Source organism: Notothenia rossii (genome assembly GCF_949606895.1).
Source record: "Notothenia rossii genome assembly, chromosome: 5".
Lineage (NCBI taxonomy): Eukaryota > Metazoa > Chordata > Actinopteri > Perciformes > Nototheniidae > Notothenia > Notothenia rossii.
The window spans coordinates 12982276-13008531 of record NC_136903.1 but is presented as its reverse complement, the minus strand read 5'-3'; the positions used below and the strand labels follow the sequence as shown (position 1 = coordinate 13008531).

The 26256-nt window shown below is 40.1% G+C and overlaps 2 protein-coding genes across 8 annotated transcripts; both read right to left on the bottom strand.

Moving 5' to 3' along the window:
* Positions 1 to 3006: 3006 nt before the first annotated feature.
* Positions 3007 to 11589, bottom strand: nr2c1 (nuclear receptor subfamily 2, group C, member 1). 5 transcript variants are annotated; one of them, XM_079682770.1, is made up of 14 exons: positions 11433 to 11589; positions 9661 to 9792; positions 9207 to 9440; positions 8986 to 9064; positions 8704 to 8889; positions 8016 to 8196; positions 7498 to 7594; positions 7086 to 7270; positions 6599 to 6752; positions 6319 to 6440; positions 6029 to 6171; positions 4736 to 4873; positions 4478 to 4583; positions 3007 to 3932 (listed from the first exon to the last, which is right to left on the bottom strand). In XM_079682770.1, the coding sequence occupies exons 2-14, from the start codon at positions 9730 to 9732 to the stop codon at positions 3761 to 3763; spliced, it is 1869 nt and encodes a 622-aa protein (XP_079538896.1). In that variant the 5' UTR covers positions 9733 to 9792; positions 11433 to 11589; the 3' UTR covers positions 3007 to 3760. The 5 variants fall into 5 exon arrangements, with proteins under 5 accessions (XP_079538896.1, XP_079538899.1, XP_079538898.1 ...); XM_079682773.1 differs by having other exon boundaries at positions 8046 to 8196; XM_079682772.1 differs by having other exon boundaries at positions 8710 to 8889.
* A 418-nt stretch (positions 11590 to 12007) lies between these two features.
* LOC307039886 (FYVE, RhoGEF and PH domain-containing protein 6-like) lies at positions 12008 to 25852 on the bottom strand. 3 transcript variants are annotated; one of them, XM_079682321.1, is made up of 21 exons: positions 25608 to 25852; positions 22632 to 24576; positions 20686 to 20824; positions 20425 to 20486; positions 19804 to 19834; positions 17726 to 17877; positions 16847 to 17003; positions 16624 to 16711; positions 16023 to 16073; positions 15843 to 15901; positions 15671 to 15742; positions 15219 to 15287; positions 14983 to 15066; positions 14790 to 14869; positions 14544 to 14646; positions 14272 to 14421; positions 13528 to 13633; positions 13182 to 13276; positions 12973 to 13101; positions 12747 to 12886; positions 12008 to 12660 (listed from the first exon to the last, which is right to left on the bottom strand). In XM_079682321.1, exons 1-21 carry the CDS (start codon positions 25618 to 25620, stop codon positions 12624 to 12626), a joined length of 3762 nt encoding a protein of 1253 aa, XP_079538447.1. In that variant the 5' UTR covers positions 25621 to 25852; the 3' UTR covers positions 12008 to 12623. The 3 variants fall into 3 exon arrangements, with proteins under 3 accessions (XP_079538447.1, XP_079538448.1, XP_079538446.1); XM_079682322.1 differs by having other exon boundaries at positions 20425 to 20492; positions 25633 to 25852; XM_079682320.1 differs by having other exon boundaries at positions 20425 to 20492; positions 25608 to 25851.
* Positions 25853 to 26256: the final 404 nt, after the last annotated feature.

Genomic DNA, 26256 nt, shown 5'->3' with positions numbered 1-26256 from the left:
AAGCTCCGCCTCTCCCGGTCCAAAAGGAGGGGTTAACTCCTTCAGCGCCTCTCACTGGTGGAGGAAAAACAGCTTATACATTTATTTATTTATTTATTTATTTATTTGAGTTTGTGATCAAGAGAATTGTTTTAATAATGATATTCCCACAATATGCTTATGATGATTTTGAAGTGGGGTTTAACTTAATGGCGTCTTATGATGAATGGCTTTCAAATGAAGTGTTGCATTTATGAGAGTGGAGATCTAGGCTATACCTCAACAAAGCAAAGAGTCAGTCTTTTGCAATATTGATTACATAAATGATATTGATGTATTAATCATGCAATTTTACACATGTTAACTCAAAGCCAATAAGGTCATTAGTGGTTGTTAAGATAGTTAAATCGAAGTTGTAATTCAATTAAAAGAAAATTAAAGTTTCTAGACGTTTCTTTTTTCAAATGCCCATTATCAGAAAAATGCCAAATGTTTAAAGTCATCAGCACTTTAAACTAGTATATAGATAGTATATATATAAGATATATGCTGCTGCCTGCTGGTGGTGGTTTAATCTGTTATATTGCATGATCATTTTGTTATCGACATGGGCTGCATGTAAACTAGAAATTAGTTCCTAGCTGTCAAACAACTGTATGGTGGAGTAGAAATATAAAATAGATTAAATGGAAATGCACAAGTGAAAGTACCTCAAAAGTGTGCAGTTCCTGAGTAAAAATCTCTTATGCAACAGCTATTGTTTAAAAATATGGGGAAAAGCATAGACTGTATAAAAAAGAGAAATACAAATCAAAAACTTATCCAATTTCCATAGTCAAAGCTGTACAGTATATTAGCTGAAAACAAAACTTTGTATCAAGAACCAAACCAACAAACGTGCTGTTATTATTTTGTGACAGACTCTAGAATTTTGATATTTGGTAGAGTTTAAAACATTACAAATCACTTATAAAGTAAAAATAAGATTTCTGGATTCAACGAAAAAATGCTTTAAACAAGAGAAACCGATATTACTAATAAAGAGGAATGTGTAAATGAAAGAAAAAAAGTGTGAATGCTTCAGTTTGTTGGGCAGTAATTACTAATTGTATATCTGTATTACTATATTAAAGTTAATATAAGAGACACCTTGTTTTGTAGCAATCTCCTCACTTGCCCTGAAGCATTACAACTAAAACCCCCAAGAGGCCATGGGAACAGTCCAGCGGGGCCTTTCTCTCACATGCATTCAGCCTGCTAATCCACCTGGATGTGAACACAAAAGCCCATGTTGCATCACAAATCGCTAAACCTTTACGGTTACCCACAATATCTTTGTGTTTCGGGAGTTGCAGATTATCTATGCTGTCCTCTTTTGTTTGAACAGCAAGTGTAACATGGCATGCAGGGAGAGTAGAGAGATTTGGAGATATGGCCTTGGGGAATCAAATTAAAGAGCTACAGGATGTACTGGACTTCTAAGAACAGCATCAGAATTAATCTGGGCATTAAGATTTAATGGTCGTATCAGTGGCTTTAATTAGCTGGACTCAGTCTCTAGGTAACTACAGCACAGGAACGCTTACAGGTGCTGTCCTCTGTTCCCGCAGAGCACTGATGAAAAATTGATTTGCTAATAACACACTGAAAGTCTGTCGTCCTCTGCACAGCAGCCTGAGATCTTCCACCGTCACGTTACAAAAAACGCCGCAGTAAATTTCTGGTGAGGATACAGATTTTGCATTATTTATTCAGAAGGACCATGTAAACAACCTGCTGAAGTTATTCAGACAGGGGCTTGAAGTTCCATGAAGCATCTGTACTGAGTTTTTCACGTTTGATACGTTTGTTTAAACACAGAAAACAAAGAGTTATGCAGGGTTTTAGATTGTCCGGATAACGGAGACACTTTTTTTTAAGGAAGCCCCTAAATCAAAATGTGGATAAATCTATGGGAATAATGCAATTTAGGAGAGAAGACAACATGTTTGTACTCTAGTGTTCACCCCAAAATCTTTGTGTGTATGTGTTCATATCTATTTGTAGTTTACTTAAAAACGGATTAACAACTAGTTGAGACATACATTCATTAATCTCTTTGATTGACAATGGTCAAAGTTTGATTAGCTTGATGAACTTGTGAAAAAAATAATGTTAATCGCTTTTAATAATTTGATTACTCGGTACCACTTTACAATAAGACTACCCTTATAAAGGGTTTACGAATAGTTTGTAATTCATTTATTAATTAGGTTGTGAACACTTTCTAGATCATTAATAAGCTTTTATAAGACATGAGATAAACAGGGAAACTGTGACCGGTCGCTTGCCAAATAGTGAGCCCACATTTATCTGTACTGCTAAGCCTTATATCGGCTACTTAGCTTACTTCATCTTCTTCATCAGCCAGCATCCTTGGTATCTGTTGTTCACTGAGTTGATTCTCACTAAGTAGCCAATATAAGGCTTAGTCATCTTGCCAAATAGTGAGCCTGTGTTGATGTATGAAAACTATGTTAGGACTGGTTTATAAATGATTAATAAAGTGTTTACAACCTAATTCATAACCTAATTATAAACCCTTTATGAATCCTTTATAAGGGTAGTCTTATTGTAAAGTGGTACCGATTACTCTATTGACGTATGTCTGAATTTGAACAGAGTGATAAACTGGCACATTATTTATAGAAGCCTGTTTTTGTATTTAGAGGATTTTTGCAGCAATGACAGGCATAACAAAAACATAAACAGAAAATACGTTTCCTGTCCTCATCCACAAAGAAAGCTGATTATATCACAAGCTGTGGACCCACCATGTTATCCAAACAAGACTGAGCATGGGACCAAAATAATTGTACCTTTGGCTGTTTGGGAGTCAACATCTACTTATGTTTAAAAAAGAATTCTCACACAAATACAAAATAGTGTTTAAAAGCAAAGAACCTGAAAAGCTTACTCTTGTTTCTTGCAGTCGGTACGTAAACAGTGCATACAGTAAATCATCTGGAGACAAGAAACGGAGTCAGATCTATGTCATTTGTACTCTTTACTAATATTCATTCCAAATAAAAACTCACTTGTGTAAATAATAAAGAAACATGGTGGAAATGTGTTTTTATTTTTTAATGACTTGTCCTTTGTCTGTCCACATTGTTTTGTCCAAAAGATGGGATTGATGAGTTACCAAGTGCTGCCCATTCTACCCTTGGTGCGATCTATATACAAATCTATATACACGATACGTTCATAATGTCAGGTATTTAACAAGTGATGCGGCTTGATCCTTTGGATTGCCAAACAAATAAGAAATAAAGGTTATAACCTTTTTGCAATAACAACATCTCACATTATGACAAGTCTTTTTTTTCTCTGCATAATTATAAGAAAATAAAAAAAGCATGACCACGTAGGAAAGCAGTGAAAATCAAACCATCCTCATTTCTAAAAGTAGAAACAAGATCTGCAGAAAAAAGGAGAGGCTTGCACGCGATGAAGCATAAAATACTATGTACAATAAAAAGCGCAATCTACGATGCAGGTTTCCAGGTTTCCTTCCGGAACGGGCAGAGGTTGGCAGGCGCGCAGCCGCTGATTTCATTCGTCCTCTTTGTGAGTTCTACTGACCGGTGAGTCAGAAGCTGGAGCAAGGTAAGAGTGAAAACTGATTTCCCATAGGATGCTGAGCCATAAATACAGTATGTTGGGACCACTTTGTGATCGCTCTGTGGAGCTCTCTGATTGGCCTGCTGTCCAGTTAAGTTACTATTGGCACAAGCTGGTGTCAGACACCAGAGGCCGCCTGGCTGTTGTAGTCGGTGGACTCCATCTTCAGGATGTACGGGATGATGCTGTCGATCTGCACGTTGCCGATGAGACCGGCGAAAAAGAGCTCCTCAGTGACAGCGGCACTGATCAGCCGGAGGGCGGGAAGACGCAGCAACAGCTTGGATAACCTGCGAGCAATGAGGGGGAAATTAGAGACATGGAGCAAGTACAATCGTGATATCATTACAAATCGGTCTTGCAAAATCGTATGGCTGCTTATTTTCATTAGAAATTATTCTGACGATATGTTCAGAATTAATGATTTGTTCTATCAAATGTCAGAAAAAAGTGAAAGATGTCTATCCCAGTTTCTAAAGTTCACAGGAATGTTTTTTAATGTATAGTATGTGCTGCAGGTCTCCCTTGAAAAAGAAATCGTTGATCTCAATGGGATTTTACCTAGTTAAATAAAGGCTACAAACAAACAAACAATGACTTTGATAGTCAACCCCAGTTTAATGTTATATAAAACAGAGAAAAGCAGGAAATCTCCCTATTTGAGAGCAGAAGACAGCATTTTCTGACATTTAAAGGTTCATTGATAATCAAATGATTATATTCCTGAAGATTGATTCAGTGTTGCACCTCAACTAGAAATAGAAAAATTCTGTATCAGTACATCATAACCTTTCTGAAATGAGCCGTCATGTAGCACAGAGTAAAGCCTACTGACCGATAGGAGTCTTCTGGGTAAGTCGTGGTCACGTAGTCCTGCAGCTCCATGTAGGCCTTCTCCTGAAAGCGCTCAATCTGTGGAGTATTATCTATGCCTGGGTGATCTGGCACAAAAACAACAAATGCAAACAGTCAGACAAGTGCCCATGCTCATTTAGCTCTATGTAAATCTTTTTTAAAGGATTGTTCCCCAACAGGAGGACAAGAGCTGGGAAATGTCTTTTTTATTGTGTGAACTGGTGAGTTGTGAACGCACCAGGACTGAAAAGAATGATGGCTTTGAGGTAGGCATATTCATAGGAGTCTGGGGACAGCTTGATCATGCTGTTGCAGAACTCCTGCATTCTCCAGATGTGCTCCATTACTAGTTTCACTCGATCTGGTGACAGCTTATCTGTAGGAAATAAAAGAAAACATGAGTCAAGGCTGCAAGGGGAAAGACATTGATATAGATTTATATGCAAAGTAAATACGAAGAGAGCTTGTATTACATTGTTTTCCCCTTTGGAAAACAATTGTATTCAAATGCTAAGGTCTGGTCACAGCAAGAGCGATAAATGCAAATATATAATGGGAGCATCCACACTGATAGACGATAAGGTTCTGTAAACGGTTGCACCGAGCACCCGCTACAGCTGAGTCCGAGCCCTAAAGTGGATTCTGATGGCCTGTTACTGCTGAGCGTTGTGCAGAGAAAGACATTAAGATAAGGATATGAATAATAAGCGTAGGAAAACAGTCCAAGAGCTGCAGCTGCTGTGCCTTTCAGCACCATGGAGATGAGAAAAGAGAGATGCTGTTTATTTAAAGTGGACCTATCATGCTATATTTGAATAATATAGTCTAGGACCATACCTATATAAGGCATATTTATACTTTTTATTTTTCAAAATACCAAACAGATCATGCATTTTAGCCATTCCTCATTTCGCTCAATCTAGCACTGTCTTTGCATGGGCTGATTCTGTGAGAACAGCACCATCTACAGGCCTGGCATATATACTACAGCGTCTCCAGCGCTTTCCAACGGCAATGACCGTGGCTGTCTCCTCCTGATTGGTGGAGTTGGCCCAATAGCCGTAGCGCCACTTCTGTGACGTCACAGAAGTGTTCAGATCTGGATCAGTCAGTATCAAATCCGTTGCAGCCCCTTTTTAAGAGATTTGGATATGGAGGAAAATAGAGAGGGTTGTGTTTTCTGACACTTGGTGAGTTCCCTCGAACACCGGGGACACATATTCATGTATAAAAGACGTACAAAAGTGCATTTTGCGTGATAGGTCACCTTTAAATGTGTATCCTTTTACTATTTCACCCTAATGTGTGAGACAAATGCACTGTTGAATTCAGATGGATTTTAAATTCCTGTGAGCTTTTTAATTGGTCATTAAATCAATCCAAGTGATCCTAATGATATTGTTCACTTCTGTAGTCGTGCAGTAGACACAGTAGTTGTCAAGTGGATTTGCTCGCTCACGCTTTTTAGCTATCCTTCTAGCTGTGGACGCCCTTTAAACCTCGCAGGCAAACAAACAGCAGAGCCTCCTACCTTCCTGTAAGCTGGTCTGCAGATGGTTGATAATGGCACTTAGGATGGTACCAACATTCATGACGTTGGAGCACTGAGCCAGACCCAGGGCGAACAGCTCATTCCAGCAGGCTTTCATTAAGTTAATGTCATTATCTTGACCGCTGTTAAAAAAAAAAAAAGGAATGAATTGAACTGTATGGCCACATTAGAGAAAGCGCACATTTAACTGTCATCTTATAACTGACAGGTTAATGAATGAAGTAAAAATGTGTCATCAGACAATGAAAGGAAATATGACGAAGGCTTACCCGAGGGTTTGAAAGGCAGGGATGGAGCGTGCCCAGTGCATAGAGAGAAAAAGTAGCCGGGAAGCTGACTCACAGATGTAGTTGACATTGAGGTACTCTGGCACAGGCAAAGGCATCATAAGCTGTAGAAACACATTAGAGAATAAAGAGGGAAAACATCACTGTGGTGTTAGCCAGAGTTTGATTTTAAAATGTGCACTCAGTCGAACATAAGCAGCGGTTTTTAGTCTCAGTTGGATTTCACCTTGAGGCTAGAGGTCGGTGTCCGCTGTGGTTTTACCTTGAAAGGGATATGGCTGTCAGAGAGTATCGGCCCCTCCAGCTCCACCACAGGACCCGACTGGTCCCCTGACATCAGCTGCATGGTGGCCTCCAGGGACTCTCCTGCCGAGCCGTCAGTAGGGTGCAGGACTTTGGCCAGAGTGTCAAAAGCTCTAATAAAGTGAAGATAAAAAAGTTAACATAAAAACATTTAGACATCAATTCTATTTGAGCTTACATGGAAACAAAAACAAAGGATAGAACTCAAAGCAGCACTGTAGTGCACCCATGACATGTTGTTTATTTTTAAATAACTGTGGGTGAATCTAATTAAGTCCTAAAGAGCGGAGTCAGAAACCACATGGCCCTGCAGGAAATTCTATTAAAGCTTTGTAACAAACAGAGAACAACAGCCCCCGGGTTTCTTTCTAGTGCTCAAGTCTTACAACTTATTCAGAAACTGGTCAGTATCAGAGCCTCTTGATTCTGTATGACATCTCCCTCACCGAGTAATATCACTTGCAGTTTGCTCATCTGCCTGGAGGTCTGTCATGGAGCTGTCCCCGTTGCTAAGCGTATCATCTCCCATCATGTCGTTGCAGCTGTCATTCGCTTCCCTGGCCTTGTTGAGGTGGGCGAGGGACGTCACTACATTTGCCAGTGTGCCGAGGTCCCCATGAGACGGGTCATCCTGCAAAAAGGGAATCTTTTTTAGTTAACAAAACATTGGTGGTTATCACTCAACTACTTCAAGAAAGAATAACCAAAACAAAACTGGTTTACATCATACAGAAGTTTAGACACATGCAGCTTCAATGAGCAAGCAAATACTCATTTCTTAAATATAAGTCAAATCGGCTGAATCTATACTAATATTTAGGAATTGTTAGGTAGGAAGGACATGTTGGACTGTGTTACCTTGTCGGGGGATGCTGGAATCAAGATTGTGTTTTCCATCTTGCAGAACGGTTGCTGGATGTTGAGCAACATGCTTGACTCAAGCAAACTTGTAGACCTGAAGTTGGAAAAGACACATTTCACATTGCATTATTTAATATATAACCATGCAATACGAGTAAGTTATAACTCAAACTCTCATCAGTTGATTAGTTACATGTGTACAGTCTCATTCAATCCAATTCAATGTAACAAAATCCTATCTTTACGAATCCTATGTCCGATAAAGACAATGAGATAGAAAGATGCCAAGTCAACCCTACAGACATTTTTGAGACTGTGGTTAGTAATGGGGTTGTATTGAACTACAATATATTGTGAGTTTTTTATTTTAAATGTATTCTGCCAATGGATATAACAAAATAGAGCAAGTGAAATTGAGTAAAGCTGTGCCAGATCATGCAGGGGAAATGCGGCACAATTAACAACAAAAATAATGCGTGAAGTGTGTGTACAAATGTTTTGAGAAGTGTGTGTACCTGGCGTCATGTTTTATGAAGTGTGTGTACCTGGCGGTCTCCTTGTCGGACATGAAGGTAGTCGTGGCAGCCAGAGGGCTGCACAGGTTTTTGCGGATGTAGATTTTCTCAGTGGAGGCTGCACAGTTGACAGATTTCTCTCTGGTGTTCACTTCAACAGGTTTCCTCTCACACTGCACAGCTAGAGACAAAACAAAGTAATCAGAGTCAAACATCCTATAAGTGAGAACTTAATAGGTGCTTTCACACGGGAGTACTTTCCCCCCGAACTAGGCCGATAAGGGGGGGGGGAGATTTGGTTTCACACCAAAAAGGATCTGGAACAAGTCCCTAGTTCGCGCAAACCTTTTTACCCCCAGATAGTTCCTGCTAGCGAGGTAGTACTTTCCTGAGGAGGAAATGGTTTGTGGGTGTGTCGGCCACACTAATCACTTCTGATTGGCTGGGCGAATTGCAAACCACACCCCTTAAAACTCCGAAAAAGTTTTGTGAACCCAAAGCAGAAGAAGGAGAAGTGAGGTCAGCGGCTTCATTTGCCTAATCCTCCCTCAGGGACTTATTCCGGTGAGAACGTGATCTACTAGGACAGTTCGAGGGATTAAAGAGTTCGGGGGGAACAAGTACCAGCTAAGTACTTGGTGTGAAAGCGGCTAAAGTGTTAACTTAAACTGTAAATAGAGTATTTTACTCTTACAGTCCTGTTTCATGCCCAGCGATATGCAGCGCTGCAGGCGACAGTACTGGCAGCGGTTTCGGTGGAGCTTGTTGATGGCACACTCTCCGGAGCCTCTGCACGTATACACCAGGTTCTTTCTAATGCTGCGTTTGAAGAAACCCTTACAGCCCTCACAGCTGACAGCCCCGTAATGGCGCCCTGAGAGAGAAAAGACAAAACAGGGTCAAGTTGGAAAATCTTTGCTCACTACTGAAAACAATTGTAATGTTAAAGAAGGTTCAACTTAATTCTTACCAGAGGCCTTGTCCCCACAGACAACGCAGTACTCCACAACCGGTTTCCCAAGAGACTGGTCTGACCCTTCAGTCACAAACTGAAAAACAAATGAAAACAAAGTTAAATACAGCACATATTACATTAGGTTTGGAAATATTACACGTCTGTTCTTTAGTGATCAGACCTTTCAGTCACTTGTTTATTACAATTGGAATAAAACTAATATTTCCTGGATATACCTGAATCTGCTGCCCAGCCAGATCAGGGGAGGCGAACAACAGGTGGTTGATCCCAGAGCCGTCTTGAGAGGAGAGGATGACTTTGTTGGCAGAGCCCTCCTGCTTGGCAAGGATCACTTTCCCTGCAGAGTGGTAGTCAGTGTTTGCTAAAATATACTGCTGTTTTCCAGGGGAAGACGGCTCAAGTGCTGTGACGATCTGGATCTTCTGACCAGTCTGCTGATCAGTTACAATCTGTAAGGAAAAAAAAAAAGGAAAACATGAGTGATTGTTGACTTTATGCAGAAAGAGAAGTTAAGCTAATCATATGATAAAGAATAGGATTTGTATTTATGCAAACAGAATGCATGTCATTGGGGGACTAAGGATATTTTGGAAATTTGAAACAGTGTTATGTTTTTCTGTCAGCTGTTTGACGGGATCTTTGAAAGAAAAGAAGATGATCATTCTTCACCTGTATTCTGTGTCCTAATGCCATGTTGCTGTCTGCCGACACAAGTTGAATCCTTTGAGTCTGCCCATCCATTCTGATACTGCGTACACCTTCTACTGTTCTTCACATCAGTGCCACATGAGGCATTCACACCTGTCGAGAGAACATATGCTTTACTTTCTTTAAAGTAATTCCTTCAAGAATAAGGCTAATTTATTCTCTTTCTTTTGAAAGTGGTTGTTAACAAACAGTCCCATTTGTAACATTGCAAGAGTCCCTACATGTGTTTTTAGGAACAGATTTGTAACACAGCTGTCCTAGTTAGTATTTTCTACAGATGGACAGTATATGTGGGATTGCTGCAACATAATATATAGTGGCCATGTTCAAAGTAATGTTGGAACATGTCATCCAGTACAACTGTGGAGCTCTATATTTGCAATGGTTCTGGGTAACATAAAACTAACTGGAGGAATAAGCTCTATCACGGAACACTGACAATACTCATTAATAACATCATCAATGAACTGCCGGTGTTGGTCTTTCATATAAATGTGTTAATATAAGAAACATATGGGAAAACATCAATTTTGTTGAGTAGATCTTTGAGTTCTGTGTGTAAACATGATACCCGTAGGACATCTCTTTAAACTTTTACCACATGTGCAAATATCATGTCTTATATACCGATGTGTATTGGAGCACCACGGATCTCAATCTCAATAGTTTGAATTACATAAACGGTATCATATCTCAGATATGTTATTAAAAGCGAGAAAACACGTAACTATAATGCTACTACCCTTTACGCTCCTGCTTTAGTTCCCCGTTACCTCTCCCTTTAACTTTTATATATCTCTGGACTAAACGTGATTGATACTTCTTAACGATGTTAACGTGGCTTGCAATCCTCCGTAATGAACGATAATGTGAAATAATATCATCTGATTTATGGTATTGCGTGCTACTAACTAATGTTAGTTCGTGGCCTATGCTAACCGCTAGCTCGAAACTGTACTATTGATGGCCTGACAAAATATGGCATAATATGAATGTTAAATGACAACGAATGAGCGGTAAAGGTGCAGTATTAACACAAACAAGCTCCTGACAGCCAGCTATGTAAAATCGATACGGAAGATAAAGGTATTTCTTTTCCTGTGGGTGAAAGGTCAAAATTGAAGGGTTAAAGCATGATAGGGTTCAAGGCCCATGATGCTCAATCGCAGAGTCAGCGGAGGGACCTCGCGTTTTACAAATGGGCAAAAACCGCACAAATTCTTGCACTGGATATCAACATCTATCATCAATTTAACAAGATATCTCATGGGTTAACACTACGATGAGCTGTTGTCACACTCAGACTTTCTTTTAACGATGTGGCTGCTTGGTTTGCGGATGCTAGTTAGCAATTGCTAGCGCAGCAGCTAACATGAGCTAACGGTAACACAGCTAGCTGACGGGGCTAAGCTTGTTAGCTTGTTGGCTAACTAGCTTGTTTGTTTGCAACATTACTGCTTCAAATTAGCTACACAATAACATATAACGTTACCTACATACATACTAATGCAGACGCGTACAAATACCAACACTATTACATACCTGCCTATTTTAGTTTCGAAGCTCTGTGCTCCGGACGACAGTGCTAACGAGCTAGGATAGCTGTTTGCTAACCGGTAATGGTTGCTTCCCTGCTGCAGACCTACTGAACACTCCCTCCCTTCCTGTGTTACTGGCCACTCGTGTCTGGTTCTTGAACATCGCATGCATCCACATTAGTAAACATGTCTTACCTGCCAATTAGCTGTTATGTCAGATTATGTATAAGTCCTCAATATATTAATATTTTAACTGTTTGTTGCAGTTAGTGGGAGGGTCAGAGTTCGTGACCTTTTTCCATCAATAAACGATTCACGCACATGCGCAGTTGGGTGGCAGAGGCTCCTAGCCTATGTGTGTATGTCTATATATACTGTCTATGGTGTGTATGAGAGAGCATACAGTATATGGTGTCAACCTGTCAAAATGTTGTCAAATCACAGGAGTACTCCTGTGATTTAAAAAAACAACAACATTTTAACAGGTTGACACCATATCACAGTGTATGAATACCTTTTGTGTGTTATGTTCAAAAATATAACTTATGGTTCCACAAACTCTTACTTGGCAGTTGTTGAAGCTTACTCAGAATAATGTGTATTTTGTTTTGATAATTGGCTATATAATTGGATATAATAGTATGAAAACAGTTGTCAAGAAGACAGGCTTTGTTTAAAGTTGTAAAATTGTTATTACCATAACAAAATGCACAATCAAACAAACATGCATTACAGTGACATCATTAAAATAATAACAGTGAGATTCAGGGGACATTTGATTACGTTTAATTTACAATCCTCTATATTTACAGAAAAATGCTTGTAGGGATTGAATACATGTACAGCCATTTGAATTACAAATGCAATAAACATGGTACACTTATGCCCATACAGACAACAGCTCCCTGATACACCAGTAAGACTGTAGGTTGTAGAGAGGGTTAATAATGAGTGCACACTGTGTGCTCAACAGTCAGACACATGCTGGTGTGAAATAAAGTAATTATTACTATACAACAAGGAACATCTACACATATTGCAGAGTTTGTTTTGAGCTCTAAAATTCATTACAAATCTATTTACAATGGGCTTTATTAACAGATATCTGCTGGAGATCCAAGCAGGTTACTAAAATAATTATACAAAATGGGTAAAAAGTCTAAAAAAAAAGCTTCACATGGAGCGACTTATGATTCCTAATTTTTATCCAAAACTGTATATATCCTGGTGGCAAAGATTTAAATTTAAATATAAAACTAACATGGCTATGTCCTACTCTATGGTTAATAAAAGCAATACAAATAATGTATTTAGGTTGCATTTCAGTGCAACTAATATGGTGTCTCTATAGTCGGAGAGCACTGAGGTAAACACTGTCAACCCATGTTAGAGCACCGTAGCTTCTTTAAATGTGTCGATCCATCTGTTAAAGAAAAAAAAAAGAATTATTAGTGTTATTAATTTCATACCCATGTGCTACAATAAGTGGCACAACTCTTTATACTGTACCTCTGTGCCGTTTGGAGGTCGTCAGCTTTAAAAATGTAGAAAAGTGTGTTTTTGTGGTAAAGCTTAAAATGTAACTTCTGTGATGAATCCTCTTTCAACACGAACCCTAACAGGGGCTGACTCTCTAATGCTGCAACGTCCTGCATGAAGAGACAATAAAAGAGTGTCAGATAAAGATTAAATCAATTCGCTTGACTTTAATTATAACACGACACTGGGATCTTACCTCACTTGCAGCGTACGTGTACAGGACCTTGTCTTTGATAACGAACCACAGCCTCTTCCCCTGCTTTTTGTTCACCTTTGACCTCTGCAGGTACCCACTCATGGAAGAGTTGTCTGTGCTTGCTGTCACCTGAAACAAAAACACATCTGATTATATATCAGGTCATTATCACCATCAGTGCATTCTGATCATAACAAAGCATCAATCACCTCTTTGAGAGCTGCAGGGATCTTCTTCTGCTTCCTGTTGAAAGCAAAGGTGGCTTTGTTTCCAGGGGATACAGCTGCTGATTGGGCTTGTTGACCTGATCAAGGTGAAAAATGCAGTGGTTTAATAGATAGAAACGACACACAATACCTGTGTTGGTTTAACTGCATCTAATCAACACTGATGCCTCTGTTATAAGGATTTTTAATGATAACGAAGAGCCTGGTACACAGCATCATTACATCTCCTTATTTATGATCCAGCTACCATCCTATCAGCCCTGTGATATGATAAATCATTTTGTATCGGATCATATTGCATACAATGTCAGAAGAAAGCAAGACTTACTTTTCTGCTGCAGGAGAACATCGATACACTGGTCACACACTCGGGCTAAATGATTCTTAAGGTATTCAAGACAGTATTTGTTGGACGAGCAAGACTGGCACACCACCTGAGGGGATGATTAAGCATAAAATATGTTATTTTTTGCTTGACAGGAATACTTTCCAATCCAATTAAATATCTGCCAGACATAAGGATAATGTCTTTGGTCGTGTGCCTATTTCTTTCGGTGTATCAGCAGCTAATCTTACATACTACAGGTCCATGAGCGCAACCCTTTTGTGGTCATTTATAACTGTATGCTCAGGGATCTTCTCGTGGTTGAGGTAATTCAAAATTGCCAGTAGAGTACTTACTTTTCTTAACTAGCAAAAGGTGTTTTTGTTAGACATTTATAGGACATTATCAGATTTAATTTGAACCAGAGCATCTGCATATTCATTTTATACCCGGTAGGTTATGATCCACTAAAGTAAGGCACAATACAACTTTAATAAATCCCTGTTTTTGTTATCTTCACCACTTGACTATAAGGGAACCAGGAGGGACAATTGAGTGAGATTCAACTATTAACAAGGGAGAGGGAAACTCTACTGAGTGAACTGTCTAGCTGCATATGATATATATTTTTAACCAGCTACTCTGTTTTTATGAACAGTTTTATAACTGTTAATTGCAGCTCTCATTTATTATAACATTATTTTAGAAACTGCGTTTGATTTTGAAAGGAGACTTTTGTGACCTTACCTTCCCACATGCGCGGCAGTGGTGTCTCCTCCATGTCAGTGTGAACTCACATGTGCAGATCATACACATGGTGGTCCGCGGGTCAGGGATCCAGATAGGGGCTTTGGATCCCAAAGGAGCACCATCCCCATAGTAGTCCGTCAGCTCTAACTGAGTATAAACAAACAAAGACATTAACTCTCATCACTCTTACATAAGCTATAAAGTACTTTGATTTAGATCTCATCAGTATCATAAAGTATACACTGCAAACAGGAAATGTGTTTTCTTACTTCTTCTGGAGGCTTGCCCGATATAAAACTGATCTTCTTCCTGGTGTAGTCACTGATCGCTGTGGAAATAGCCTCGAGCCATTCATCTCGCTCTGTGGCTGAACTGCAGAGAGAAAACAGAGTGTGAATACACGCCTACACAGTACTCACAGACCTATGCACTCAAATAAAGAACACAGGAAGCCTGTTATGAAACAGCACGTTCTTAAATTACCAAGAGATTTCTCTTTTGTTTCTGATCATTACCTTGCTGAGAGAGTGAAGGAGCGCTCCACGCTCTCAATGTTCAGCTCGTTCTGATAGGCCTCTTGGCTTGGTTTGCTAACCTGTTATTAATTTCATTGTGAGAGCAGTGATGGCAGCGTATAACATATAGTGGGATAATAACATATATGTGAATAGATGACGAGTGCAAAGAAATAAGGAGTGAAGTTCTCACCTTCATCCCAGCCAGAGACAACATGTTGTTGAACTTGAACTGGCCGGACTGAGCAGGAGTTGTGTACAGCAGTGTGTCGCTAAACTATAAAGAACATGACAAAGAAACATTACTTACTTTCTGTCATATCGTCTTTGCTGATACACAGAAGAGCTTAGAGTAAGATTTAGAACATCATGATGAAATTATTGTATAAAAAACATACAAGAGAAAGAAGATATAATGTGTTACTGTACCAGGAAGAACACTCTGGGCTGCATAACCTTTCTCGACAGTTTCTTCAGGATGCCCTCTCTTAGGAAGATCTACAGCAAAAAAACGCCAGAAGGTAAAACATTTTTTAATAACTCACAATGACTTGTAAATTATTTCCTGATAATTATTTTTTACTTTCCTTTCAAACTAATCTGCCCGACAAAACTGTACAGCTTCTGTAATAGTGCAGTTGTTCTCCTATTTTTATTTCCTGTTCCTTAAAGTAAAATTATTATCTCCCTGGATTTCATTTTGTATTATCCTATTTATTCTGAAAAATACGATTTCATTTATGGTAAAAGGTTTAATGTCAATGAAGTGAGGTTCGGAAAAATAAATCAAATATGTGTTGATTTAACAGTTAACATTTAATAGAGCAAGACACAATAATTAATACAAAATATAAATCCAAGCTAAAGCTTTATGGTCTTACCCGCCCAGGCTGGACTATTTCATGGTGGCCGTTCAGTCTGCACTGCACCTGGATCAGCTTCTGGAAGTTATCCTGAGAGGGAAAAATAACATTACAAAAACTCACAAGGACATAAACAATCTGTATGGAGCTTTTTATCAACATGTTAATAGAATATTTTTATTTTCCTCACCCCTTGTTTCATGATGTCGTTGGCATGATTGGCCACTTCTTTCACTATGACAAGGGCCGCTGGGTGGATAGAAATGTAAAAAGATGTGCATCAAACACATAACAGACGTTTTTATGTGTTTCTGTTCCTGAAACTATCAGGTGAGTTACAGTACAGATTTAAAAAAGGAACTTTGTTTACCTTGTGTGTCCTTGTAATCATCAGAGTCCTCAGACAGGTTTTTCAGATAGTCTGAAACACAAATAGAAGTTAGGTCCAACTCTAACAATAGAGTTAGGTCCAACATTGAAAAAGACTTTGTATGGGTTATAATTGCTCAGTCTTGTGTTACATTCCTGGATTATACTCTAAAATTTAAATCGTGGATAAAAACGGTCTATAGGTGCTCACGTAACAGAATTATATAGGAGTGAAGTACAAACATTTTTCACATCTTGGTCCCTAGGGATCAACTCTGATCCATTCGACTCATGAAACACTAAGCTCACTCATGTTAAAGCTTGTGTTATGTCACCAAATCTGATTTGGGCTGCACTTCAAAAACCTTATTATATGAGGATTGGAGGAGCAGCAAAGAAATTCCAAAGCATTTGTATTTTTCTGGACACCAGAGGGCAGCAAGATGTCAAAAATGAGAAACATCACAAACTATGTTTAGGGGCCCATAACTACAAGGAAGTTAGTTCGAAAGGGATTAATTAGGATTTGCAGATTATGTGTCCAGAAAGTAAACTGAATATGAGCCTGATGCGTAATGAGAATGACTCTTCTGCTGATGTACCTGTGAGCAACATCTGATACTGAGGAATCCTCTGAACAGGTTTCAGGAGGTAATGCTTCAGAGCCAAGTTGGCACACCGTGGACTGGCCTTGGAAAGAAAAAATTACAAATATTACAAATTAGATTTTAAAAAGGGACAAACTCTCACTTGCATAAACAATTAGAGCTCAGTTATGCAACAGCCACTCCCCCTCTGAAGGAGGAAACCGGTTAGCCTCGTTACCTCAAATTCCCGCACCACGGCGCCGAATGCAGGGTTCTTCTTACGCTGCTCTTCCAGTAGAGCCACATTCTTGTCAAACTCACGGATGTAGGTGGAGTACATCTTGAGATACGGCCCTTTCTTCAGGAAAATATCTGCTAGCTTAGCATTTTCATCCCTGTAAAATAAGGTAAAATTAGTCATATTTCAACATTATATTTTCAAATGTTTACAATTAAGGTTTATTATTATTTCTCCAATAGTTATTGTACAGAAAAATGAGTTGTTTGGGGAAGTACAAGGACCACTTGTCTAAGCAAAAATAACTAGTATTGCATTTAAAGAATACTCTGTTACAAGTAAAGGTCCTGCATTTTGGTAAAAGTATGCAAGCATCATCAGGAAAATGTACTTTTAAAAAAAAGTACTCAATACGGAAAAATGGCCTCGGTTACTGTTCTGCTATTTCATATTATATCTATATTGTTACTCCCACATTAGTGGCAGCAGGATTTTATGGTAGTAGTCGGTAGAAGTCTCTGGAATAGAATAAATTGCTGATTATATTCTCAACTATCAATAGATGTTTCGGGTAAAATTTCAGAAAATTGTGAAAAATATCTTAATATGTAAAGCTGTCTCGAGTGAACATTGATAACATGTGTGCATAGGTACAATGCTTAACTAAATATAAATACTCACATTCCCTGCGTAAACATTAAGTTATATCTTTAGTTGAACTACAGCGTCAGAACTATTAAAAACAAATACCAACATTTAGACACAAATATGGGGTCATGGGTTTAAATGTATCTTTGTATAAATAGTGTATGTGCATATATAGCTGTTTAAGCCAGTAAACGTGATGAATATGCACAAACATTCAAATATATTATGTACCATTTGGCCACTCTGTGCTTCAGCTCTCTGAGCAGATCCTGGTTCAGTTCATAGAGCTGAGGTAGGTAGTACAGGATCTGGTTGAGAAGACGCTCCTCAATCACAGGCTTCCCACTCTGACGAGACGCCGTGGACGCCGCATCACGGAAGTCCTACACGTCAGATAATCAAATAAACAGACAGATAAAGAGTCAGCAGGGCATATTCAGGAACTCATCCAGGCAGGAAGAGGAAAACCAGAAGTAAATCTACATGAAGTACTGAAGAAGAACTAAAAACAATAGAGGTTTTAAATCTGTCTGCTCTGCAAATCACATATATCAGTTACCAGAACAACACTGCAAAAAGATAAGCTCCAGAACCACAGAATATATACGGTTGACTCATGACCGGCACACACATTAAGAATGTGTTAAGATCAATGGTACGGTGAATCAGGAAGAAAGAAACAGGAGAGCAGGAGACCTTGACCCCTCTGCTTCTTTTTCTGATGATGTAGAGGTTTCTTTGTGGTTAATTGGGACACATGGCATATAAAACTGCCAGACTGCGCACCCAGTAGAGCGCTCCTGTGGTTAACATGTGTGATCTGAGGGCGAAGGAGGCGCGTCACGTGAAGTAGGATTTGGCAGGGAATTAGAAAAAAACAGGTGATTCATAAGATAAGAAAAGATTACAATGCAGCCGTGACTGAATCAGCAGTAAGTGAATATTTCTGAATGGGGACAACAGGGTGGACAAAAGGCTATTGTTCAGTTTGGTTTGATGTTCCTGTCTTCACTTTAGATAAAAGGTTATGTATGGATTAAAAGCATTATTTTAACTTAGTTTATGAAGCGCTCGTCAGATGGACCATGCCACATATTTACATCGAGCTATAAATCAAAGCCTTTCTTATCTTCGTGTTGCTGGAAAGATGACCTTGTACAGACCATAAGGTTTTCACCTGACAGCAACATTACACACGGCATGGCTGAAAAATACGTCTCTACTGATAACTCAGATCAAAGCTCACAACAAATGTCATGTGGTGCTCTCATTAATCAGTTTGTGAAAAGCTGGCTGAGTGCCTGGTGGGGATGGAGAACAGAAACTAAGTCACCTCTACATTCTTCTGAACTTGGTATGACTGATCCTCATTACTGGACTCTATTCCTCCACAGTCAGCAGAGCACTTCCTGTCTGCGCTCTGCTGCGAGGAGTTCATGACTCAGTCCCATTACAATCCTGTTTGGAGATCTGTGTCTCACAAAACAAACCTCTCATGCCTTCCTGTATCTATGTTTTGAATATGTTTAATCCCCGCTCACATAATTAGAGTAACCAATCAAACCTAAAAATGAGCATAATGTCCTCTATAAATGTGGTAGTGGATCTCCATCACTGGGAGAATACACACATTATTTTTTTACTTATGAAAAACCCAATCATATTGATTTTTGTCTGAAGGATACAAGTTTATAGTGTACGTATACTGATCTGACAAACAAGCGCAGCAAAGAAACCAGAGCTTCATATTGGAGTTCTGGTTCCGTTATGGATTACATTTCTTAATCAACAAGCAACAAACAAGTGTAGCGTTACGGTCAGATACCACAGCAGAGGAAAACCATGAGGAATGTGAGCTGTGTGTGTTGGAGACAGTGTTATCCTGCATGGGGTGTGACCCGGTGGCTCATAATCAGACACATATGTAGAATGTGGGCTCACAGTAAACTAGTACTAGATAAAAACATAGAGCCTTTTAAATCTTTCTCTACACCATGTCCTGTTCCATTTTTCAAAAGATACGAATATTTATGTTTTCAGTCGACAACATTTGTCATGTGGCCCATTCCTGGACTCCTAATAACACTTTTAATGTTGACTGCAAAAATATATAAAACAACTCTTTCAATACAGATTTCTATCTCTCACTGCGTTTTAATCAAAACATGTTTACAATCTCTTTGGCTGTATTTTATATAAGTCTAGATGAAATTCTGTTCCCGCTTTGGAATTTTAAAACATTTTATTAATGCAAACATAACGTTTTGTGAGGCAAAAAACACAAATGGATAATGTCTCAGGATACTTACAACATGAAGCAGCTTCAGGACGTCAACAAACCTGGAAAAATGGGGAAATTAAGAAAAGTTATAAAAAGATGAGTATTGTTATAGAGAAAAGAGTCTCTTTCCCAAAAAGAAATACATTCTGGCTTATCTAGTGATGTCTAGCTAGCTATGCTGCTAATATGTGTTTATTTGCCAGGGTTTTGAAATGTCCGTCTCCATTCAATACAATTGAGGTGAATACAATTCTGTCAAAGTACAAATAATGTACTCAAAAAACAACTTAAGAAGTCCTTCAGAGCCTATAGCTCACCCTCTTTGACACCCACACAGGCCTGGCACACAACAGGTGGAATAAATACCTTACACCACACCCATGTGATAAGTGCCGTAAGTGACCAATTACAACTGTGTGTGCTGTGAACACATAATGACGGTAAAATAAATAATAGGCGACAGCAAAGTAAGCAGTTTGGCTCCAACACCTAGTAATGATTTTTATTTTATACCAGAGAAATGAAAATGAAACCTATCGATAGCTAAGTATGTTTGGTAACATCCAATTACCCCCGTTGATGAAATTGATATAATATTGTTTTTTTCATATTTGGTTTAACCTTGAAAGAAAAAAATGAAGACTCTTACACACTCTCAGAGCTCATGATTTCTGTGGCGATGTGGTGAATCTTGTTCTTCTTTTGCCCACTCTGCCCCTGACAGAAAGATTTAAAAAAAAACGGCTTAGAATTTCAATGCACTTTAAATAAACCCTGTGTAGTTCATGGCTAAATCTCACACAGATCAATCTGAAACCTTGCAAAGGGCAAACCCTGTGTGATGATTCCCAAAAACATTTGTGAGTACTTCTAGAGAGTGAAATCATAAATCTAACTGTGTGCCTCTCACCGTGCTCTCCTCTGCCAGCTCAGCTTCTCCTTTACTGGAGATGGAGCTGCTATCGTCCTCTTCCTCTGAGGTGTTGGCCAAGATTTCATCATCCGAAGGGACGTCGTCCAAGGGCGTCACCTCCTCATCCACAGAGCTTCTGTCAAAGAGGGACAGGATGTTAGGGTCAGGGGAGAATAGAGGCAGATGCCAGAGCATGAACACATCACTGTATTGGTGATTAAGACAACGCAGCAGCTGCATGCAGTTATCAAAAACACTGAATCCAGCTGGCTGTCATTCCCCATGCTACATGATTAGTTTAAGAAGCACAAGAAAGAGTGGATGCTGTTTATTAAAAAAGGGGGAAAGAGGTGAGGTTTGGGATAAAAGTACATTAATCAAAGAGGAGTGTTTTGAATACAAACATTACATTACATGTCACTTGTTAGACGCTACTATCCAAAGTGACTTACATACTGAATACTGTGGGCAATCCCCACAGGAGCAATTTGGGGTGAAGTGTCTTGCCCTGGGACATGACGACATGCTGACTAAAGTGGTGGTGCAAACAAAGATCAGTCCAGCAGTATTTGAACAATTCCTGCTCTGATCAAGAGGGAGCCATAAAACGAAAGAAAGGGAGGACCTGACACAACCAGGAAGCAACATTAAATAATAAACTATCAACATGATTCTAGTCTTGTCCATGAGAAACAAAAGGACAGCAAACCACTAACACCCCATATCATACAAAAGCACTGCTTTTAAATGACCACATGTAGACAGCTAAAAGGGGAACAGCACCAAAAAGAAACTGGATATCTCAAATGCCATAAATCCCAGAGGGAGCTCTACATGTGAAACAACGGCCCCTCCCTGAACAAAAGCTGCAGAAAAAGAAATAGGCCGAGGCTGAGCAGCAAACCCAATAAGCCGGACTCTGTAAGTCTTATACACTGTGGAATGTTTACAATGTTACGCTGTTAGTGGTCTCTGTTTGTGAGCTGATCAACGTCCTTAAACATGTGATCGCTGCACAGTTTGAGCTAAAGATTGGCGACACACTAAGCTGTACACCCCCGAGTGTACAGTTACAAACTGTAAATCCTATTTTTCTGACTGTTCACTGCTCATTCACAATTCAACAAATGAGGATAATTAGGTGCATTTCTAACTATAATTTAATCATGCTAAGTTTAATTGAGCTAATTAAGCATCAATGGGGTTGTTCTAGACTAGTCGTATAACTTTAACAGGATCAGTTAAATCAAAAATATCATTTCCCAGCTTCCCGAGAGCTACTGTATATCTGGACAAGTAGATATTTTTTTATTGAAGTGTTGAACATTTGAAACAGAAAAGCTCTTTCATCAGAAGCCTTACTCTTCTTTAGTTGGCCTATTCTTCTTATTTAAAATAGGACTTTAAATGAAACCGTTGACTTAAGGATTTGTGGATTATGCTAAGAAACATAAATATGCTTTCCAGAAGGACACACTCCTTTTAGGAAATACTTAGTAAAGCATCAAAAATCGTATTTATGAAAAAATCTCAGCGACAGGTCGTTAAAAAACGAAAAAGAGAACTGTCTGTCTGGCTATAGCATTGAAAATGTTAGCATGAAGTGTATTTTTCGAAAATGAAACAGGCATCTAAATAATTAGGTTGTCTATCTACAATCCATCAACACCTGAAACGCTGAGAACGTGTGCCACTATACCAGTCAAACTCCCCTGACAGCTATCTGCAACAAAGGCACAAATGTGACGAGCTTCCCCTTAAACTTCCTGGTAAACAAATTATTCACAGTCCCTTTGTCTCATTAACAAGATCTTTTTCTCAGCTGATTGTTTTAAAGAGGCCAGAGGTGTTGTACCAGAACCAATGGAAATCACTCAACATATTCAGAGATAGGATGTGAAGCACTGAGAGAAACAAGACAGATAAAAGCCATGATAATATACCTCTCAAGGTCTGTTGGCGTCTGATACTGCTCAGTGTTTTTCTCAAAGGACATATAAGGCTCCTGCTCCTCATAGATGCCCTCATCATTATACTGCCAGGCTGTAGGCTGTGCAATGGACCCCCGAGGGGATGTGATTTCCGTTCCTACATGCACATTAATGTAGTCTGCTATTTCTTCATATTCAGGTATGTTTTCGTAGTAAATATCCTGTTCTGATCCAGGAGGAAAGTCATCTCCGTCCACGCTTTGCTCTACTCCAATCAGCGGGCAGGAGTTTTTACGCTGAGGGAGATGAGTGTTGTAGTCCTCACATGCATCCGGCTCCCTGTGCACGCTTTGTTCATTATCATTAGCCGAGCTCTGGCCTCCTTTCATCAGCTTGGGAAGCATCATCACAGAGAGCTTCAAGTCCAGCAGTTTCCGGAAAGAGTTCCTCTTCTGTCCGTCGGAGCGCAGGAGGTCAGCGCCGGAGAAGGACTTGGACTTCTGTTTGTTAAGGCTGGAGCGAGAAGGCTTCATGATTCCAGGTGTTAGGAACTTTCTGCTGGTCTTCACCACTGGCGGCGCAGGCAGCTCCTTCATCACCCTCTCCTTTAAAACACAATATTGTAAAGGAAGTGCTTGCCTTTTCTCTTCATCTCCTGATTTCCACTCTTCTTTTTCCTCAGAGGATGCCTTCCTCTGCATCCAAGCCATCGGGCTGCTGTTCCTCTTGGGCTTCTTCGGAGCTACTTTGACCACCTCTGCTGCCACGCTGCTGGCAGGAGGCTGGCTCAGATTGTGCGACCTGCTAGAAGGAGGAATAGGTGTGAAGTCACTGAATACTGACTCCTGATCACACGTTAGTTCTTTTTCCACCTCTTCATCCTCCTGGTCGACTGACACCTCCATCTCCTGGATGCTGCTGTCCCAGCCCAGGTCTTCCTCCTCCACATCCGTAGGGAGTGTCTGAAGATCATAGGTCGGTGCTTTCTCAGGTTCTGACAGTAAAGGCTTTTTCTTGGGCGGAGGGGCCGGCTGGGCGCAGGCTTTCCTTGCAGAAAGAAATATTGGCGCCTCATTTCCAAAAGGTACACTGACAGACAGTGATGAGCTGCCCTTCCCCTCCGATGACAGCTTCACCTCCCTCCCTTCCTGGCTCACTATCTCCTCACTCTCCTCCACCACCTTTTCCTGACGGGCCAGCCCAGCTGACCTGGGTTTCCGTGGTACAGGGACAGGGATGGGCTTCCTAGAGGCTGCTGGGATTGGTTTTGGCTGGGACACACGAGATATCTCCTCTGAGCCAAGAGCATCTTCCTCTGGTCCTCTCCCAGGTGAACTCTGAGGTAGTGCGTTACCGTTTGCCTCATCGCTCCATGTTCTGTGAGGAAGGGACGGCCTAACAGTCGGAGTTGTTGGCGTCTCTGTTGGACTGGAGGTGTTGATGTCTGTGTTGAGATTTTGGTCCACAGTTTCTTGAAGAGTTTTATGGTTTGTGAGGTGAGTAGTGGTAGCAGTGTTCATCACTTTGCACTTGTCTGTTTTCTCCCTACTCTCATCCACAGAACCTCGAGATGTAGAGACGATCTTCCTGTGTGCTGACGAGTTCCTGCCGCTGCACATGCAGTTCTCCTGGCTGCACAGACAGATCGGAATAATATAATCCCAATCTGGCTTTTTGTTCTCTTGCTGTATTCCATTCTGCGAGTTAAGAAGACCTTCGGTCTGTGGCGTTTCTGTTACAGATGTTTGGAGCAGGCTGTTCGCAGCAAGAGGTTTGGACTCCACATCAGTGGTGAGTTTGGAGAGGCAGGGTTTGGGGGCCACTACCGGTTTAGCCCTCCTCTGTGTGCCAGGAGACGGGAGAGAGAGAACTTCTCTTCTCGGGGTTGCAGGAGACAGTCCTGGCCTCTGGGGCTGGGCCAGCTTCGGTTTGGGGGCCACAGGTGGCTTTTGCATGCCTACAGAGAAAAAACAAAACAAATGCACTTCAGATTTTGTGTACTTTATCTCCTCTGAATTAAAGACTCTTGTCATCTGAAATACATCGAACAGATTAGGAATCTAACTATATCTGATGCATTTTTGGTGGTCTGACAGATGCTGCCCTAATACAAGGTTCACTCTTAACTCTGTAGCATTGATCCTAACCTAGTGACAGCTTAGTGTTGAACTGCTGTAAAGTACTGGGCCATCTCTCCGGGGGTTCAAATATCAAATGGTTTATGTTTGCCACTCCACACAACAGCACTGTAATCCGGCTAATGGTGTGTGTCAACTGGGCAGAGGAGGAGGAGGAGGAGGAGCAGATGGGAGATGAAAAGAGGGATAGTAATGGAGGAAGGGGTGCAGGGACTTCCAAAAAAAGAGTCATGCAAACTAGCACATCTGGCTGAACCAATGCCCTAAAATTCCTCTGTGGTGAACAGAACAATAACAGCTGATCTGCTGACAGAGAGGGATGTTGGTTTTTCCCTCTGCGCATATTTCCTCATTCAGAAACCCACCACAGGTTGGACACAGCCAACAAAAACTTTTTCAGGAGTTTGGATTTGGAGATTTTACAGTCAACCACTGAAGTATAGAAATGAGTGGGATATGTGCCATACTATAATACATATCTAAATAAAATCACAGGATTTCCATTTAAATAACTGTACAACACATTGACTTAAATACTTATACACACAGTCTGTTTTAAGTATATGATATATCTCAAATCGTTTTACACACGGAATTGTTTGTCTGTATGAACCTATTTGAAACAGAAACAAGGGCAGGGGCTGCAGATTAGCTTCAGCTAGAAAGTAAACATTACCACTGTTGAATGTATTCTCCCTGTGTAACACTGTTTAGATATAATTCCCCCAAGAAATAAATGAAGTAACAGATAAATAAATACATGGTTTTACAATAAATCGACCTGCTTTGATTTGATCTGATCCACTAACAAAACTCTGACCAGAACAATCATCGAGTTTCCGTCGCTTACCTGAGTTAATCATCGCTTCACTCACTTCGTTTCTGTTTTGTCAACTTTTTTTAAATCACTGCAGCGGAAAGAAACCAGCCTTCGTGTCCGGATACATCTCAAGCCGTCGGCTTCAAAATAAGTTATCAGTCAAAAAAGCACATTTTCTCCGCTTTTCTTCGAGAAACCCATGTGATCCTGCTGCCCACAGTTCATTCTCCCCGCAGCCGCACTGACTGGCTGCCTGATTAATGCAGAGCTTCCTTTGTTTCCATGAACGATCCAGCAGGGGGCCTCAGTCAGGACACACTGACAGATTGGTGTAGCATTTACTAAATCAGAATTGTCTCATGTGCACATCTATTTACCCTTTTTCTATCTAATATGCATTTTTACTAAATCATCACTACTCAAATGTTCCACCAACGCATCTTTCCACAGACATCATCATTGCTAATTTTAACACAGCAAGTGTGACTATGACACAAGAGACATATGAGTGGGAGCCAGCCAATGCTTTCTAAGCTATATTTGATCAAATTGGGGAAGTAAGACTCAAAATAGATCATTGTATAGGTGGTGCTTTCACCATGCTGTCAGTCTGTCACCAGGATCATAAATCAGTCATTTTTACAGGAACAGCTCTGGCTAAGAGGAAGGAAGTGATATG

Bases quoted from the DNA above. Each gene is read 5' to 3' on its own strand.
- nr2c1 (XM_079682770.1), bottom strand. From the start codon at position 9,732: ATGGATGGGCAGACTCAAAGGATTCAACTTGTGTCGGCAGACAGCAAC. The intron at 9,441-9,660 runs GTGAAGAATGAT...TTTTCCTTACAG, and splicing joins CATTAGGACACAGAATACAG to ATTGTAACTGATCAGCAGAC. The intron at 8,890-8,985 runs GTAAGAATTAAG...TTTCTCTCTCAG, and splicing joins CTGTGGGGACAAGGCCTCTG to GGCGCCATTACGGGGCTGTC.
- LOC307039886 (XM_079682320.1), bottom strand. The intron at 15,902-16,022 runs GTAAACAAAGTT...CTATCCACCCAG, and splicing joins TGATTACAAGGACACACAAG to CGGCCCTTGTCATAGTGAAA. The intron at 13,634-14,271 runs GTAAGGTCACAA...TCATCCCCTCAG, and splicing joins ACTGCCGCGCATGTGGGAAG to GTGGTGTGCCAGTCTTGCTC.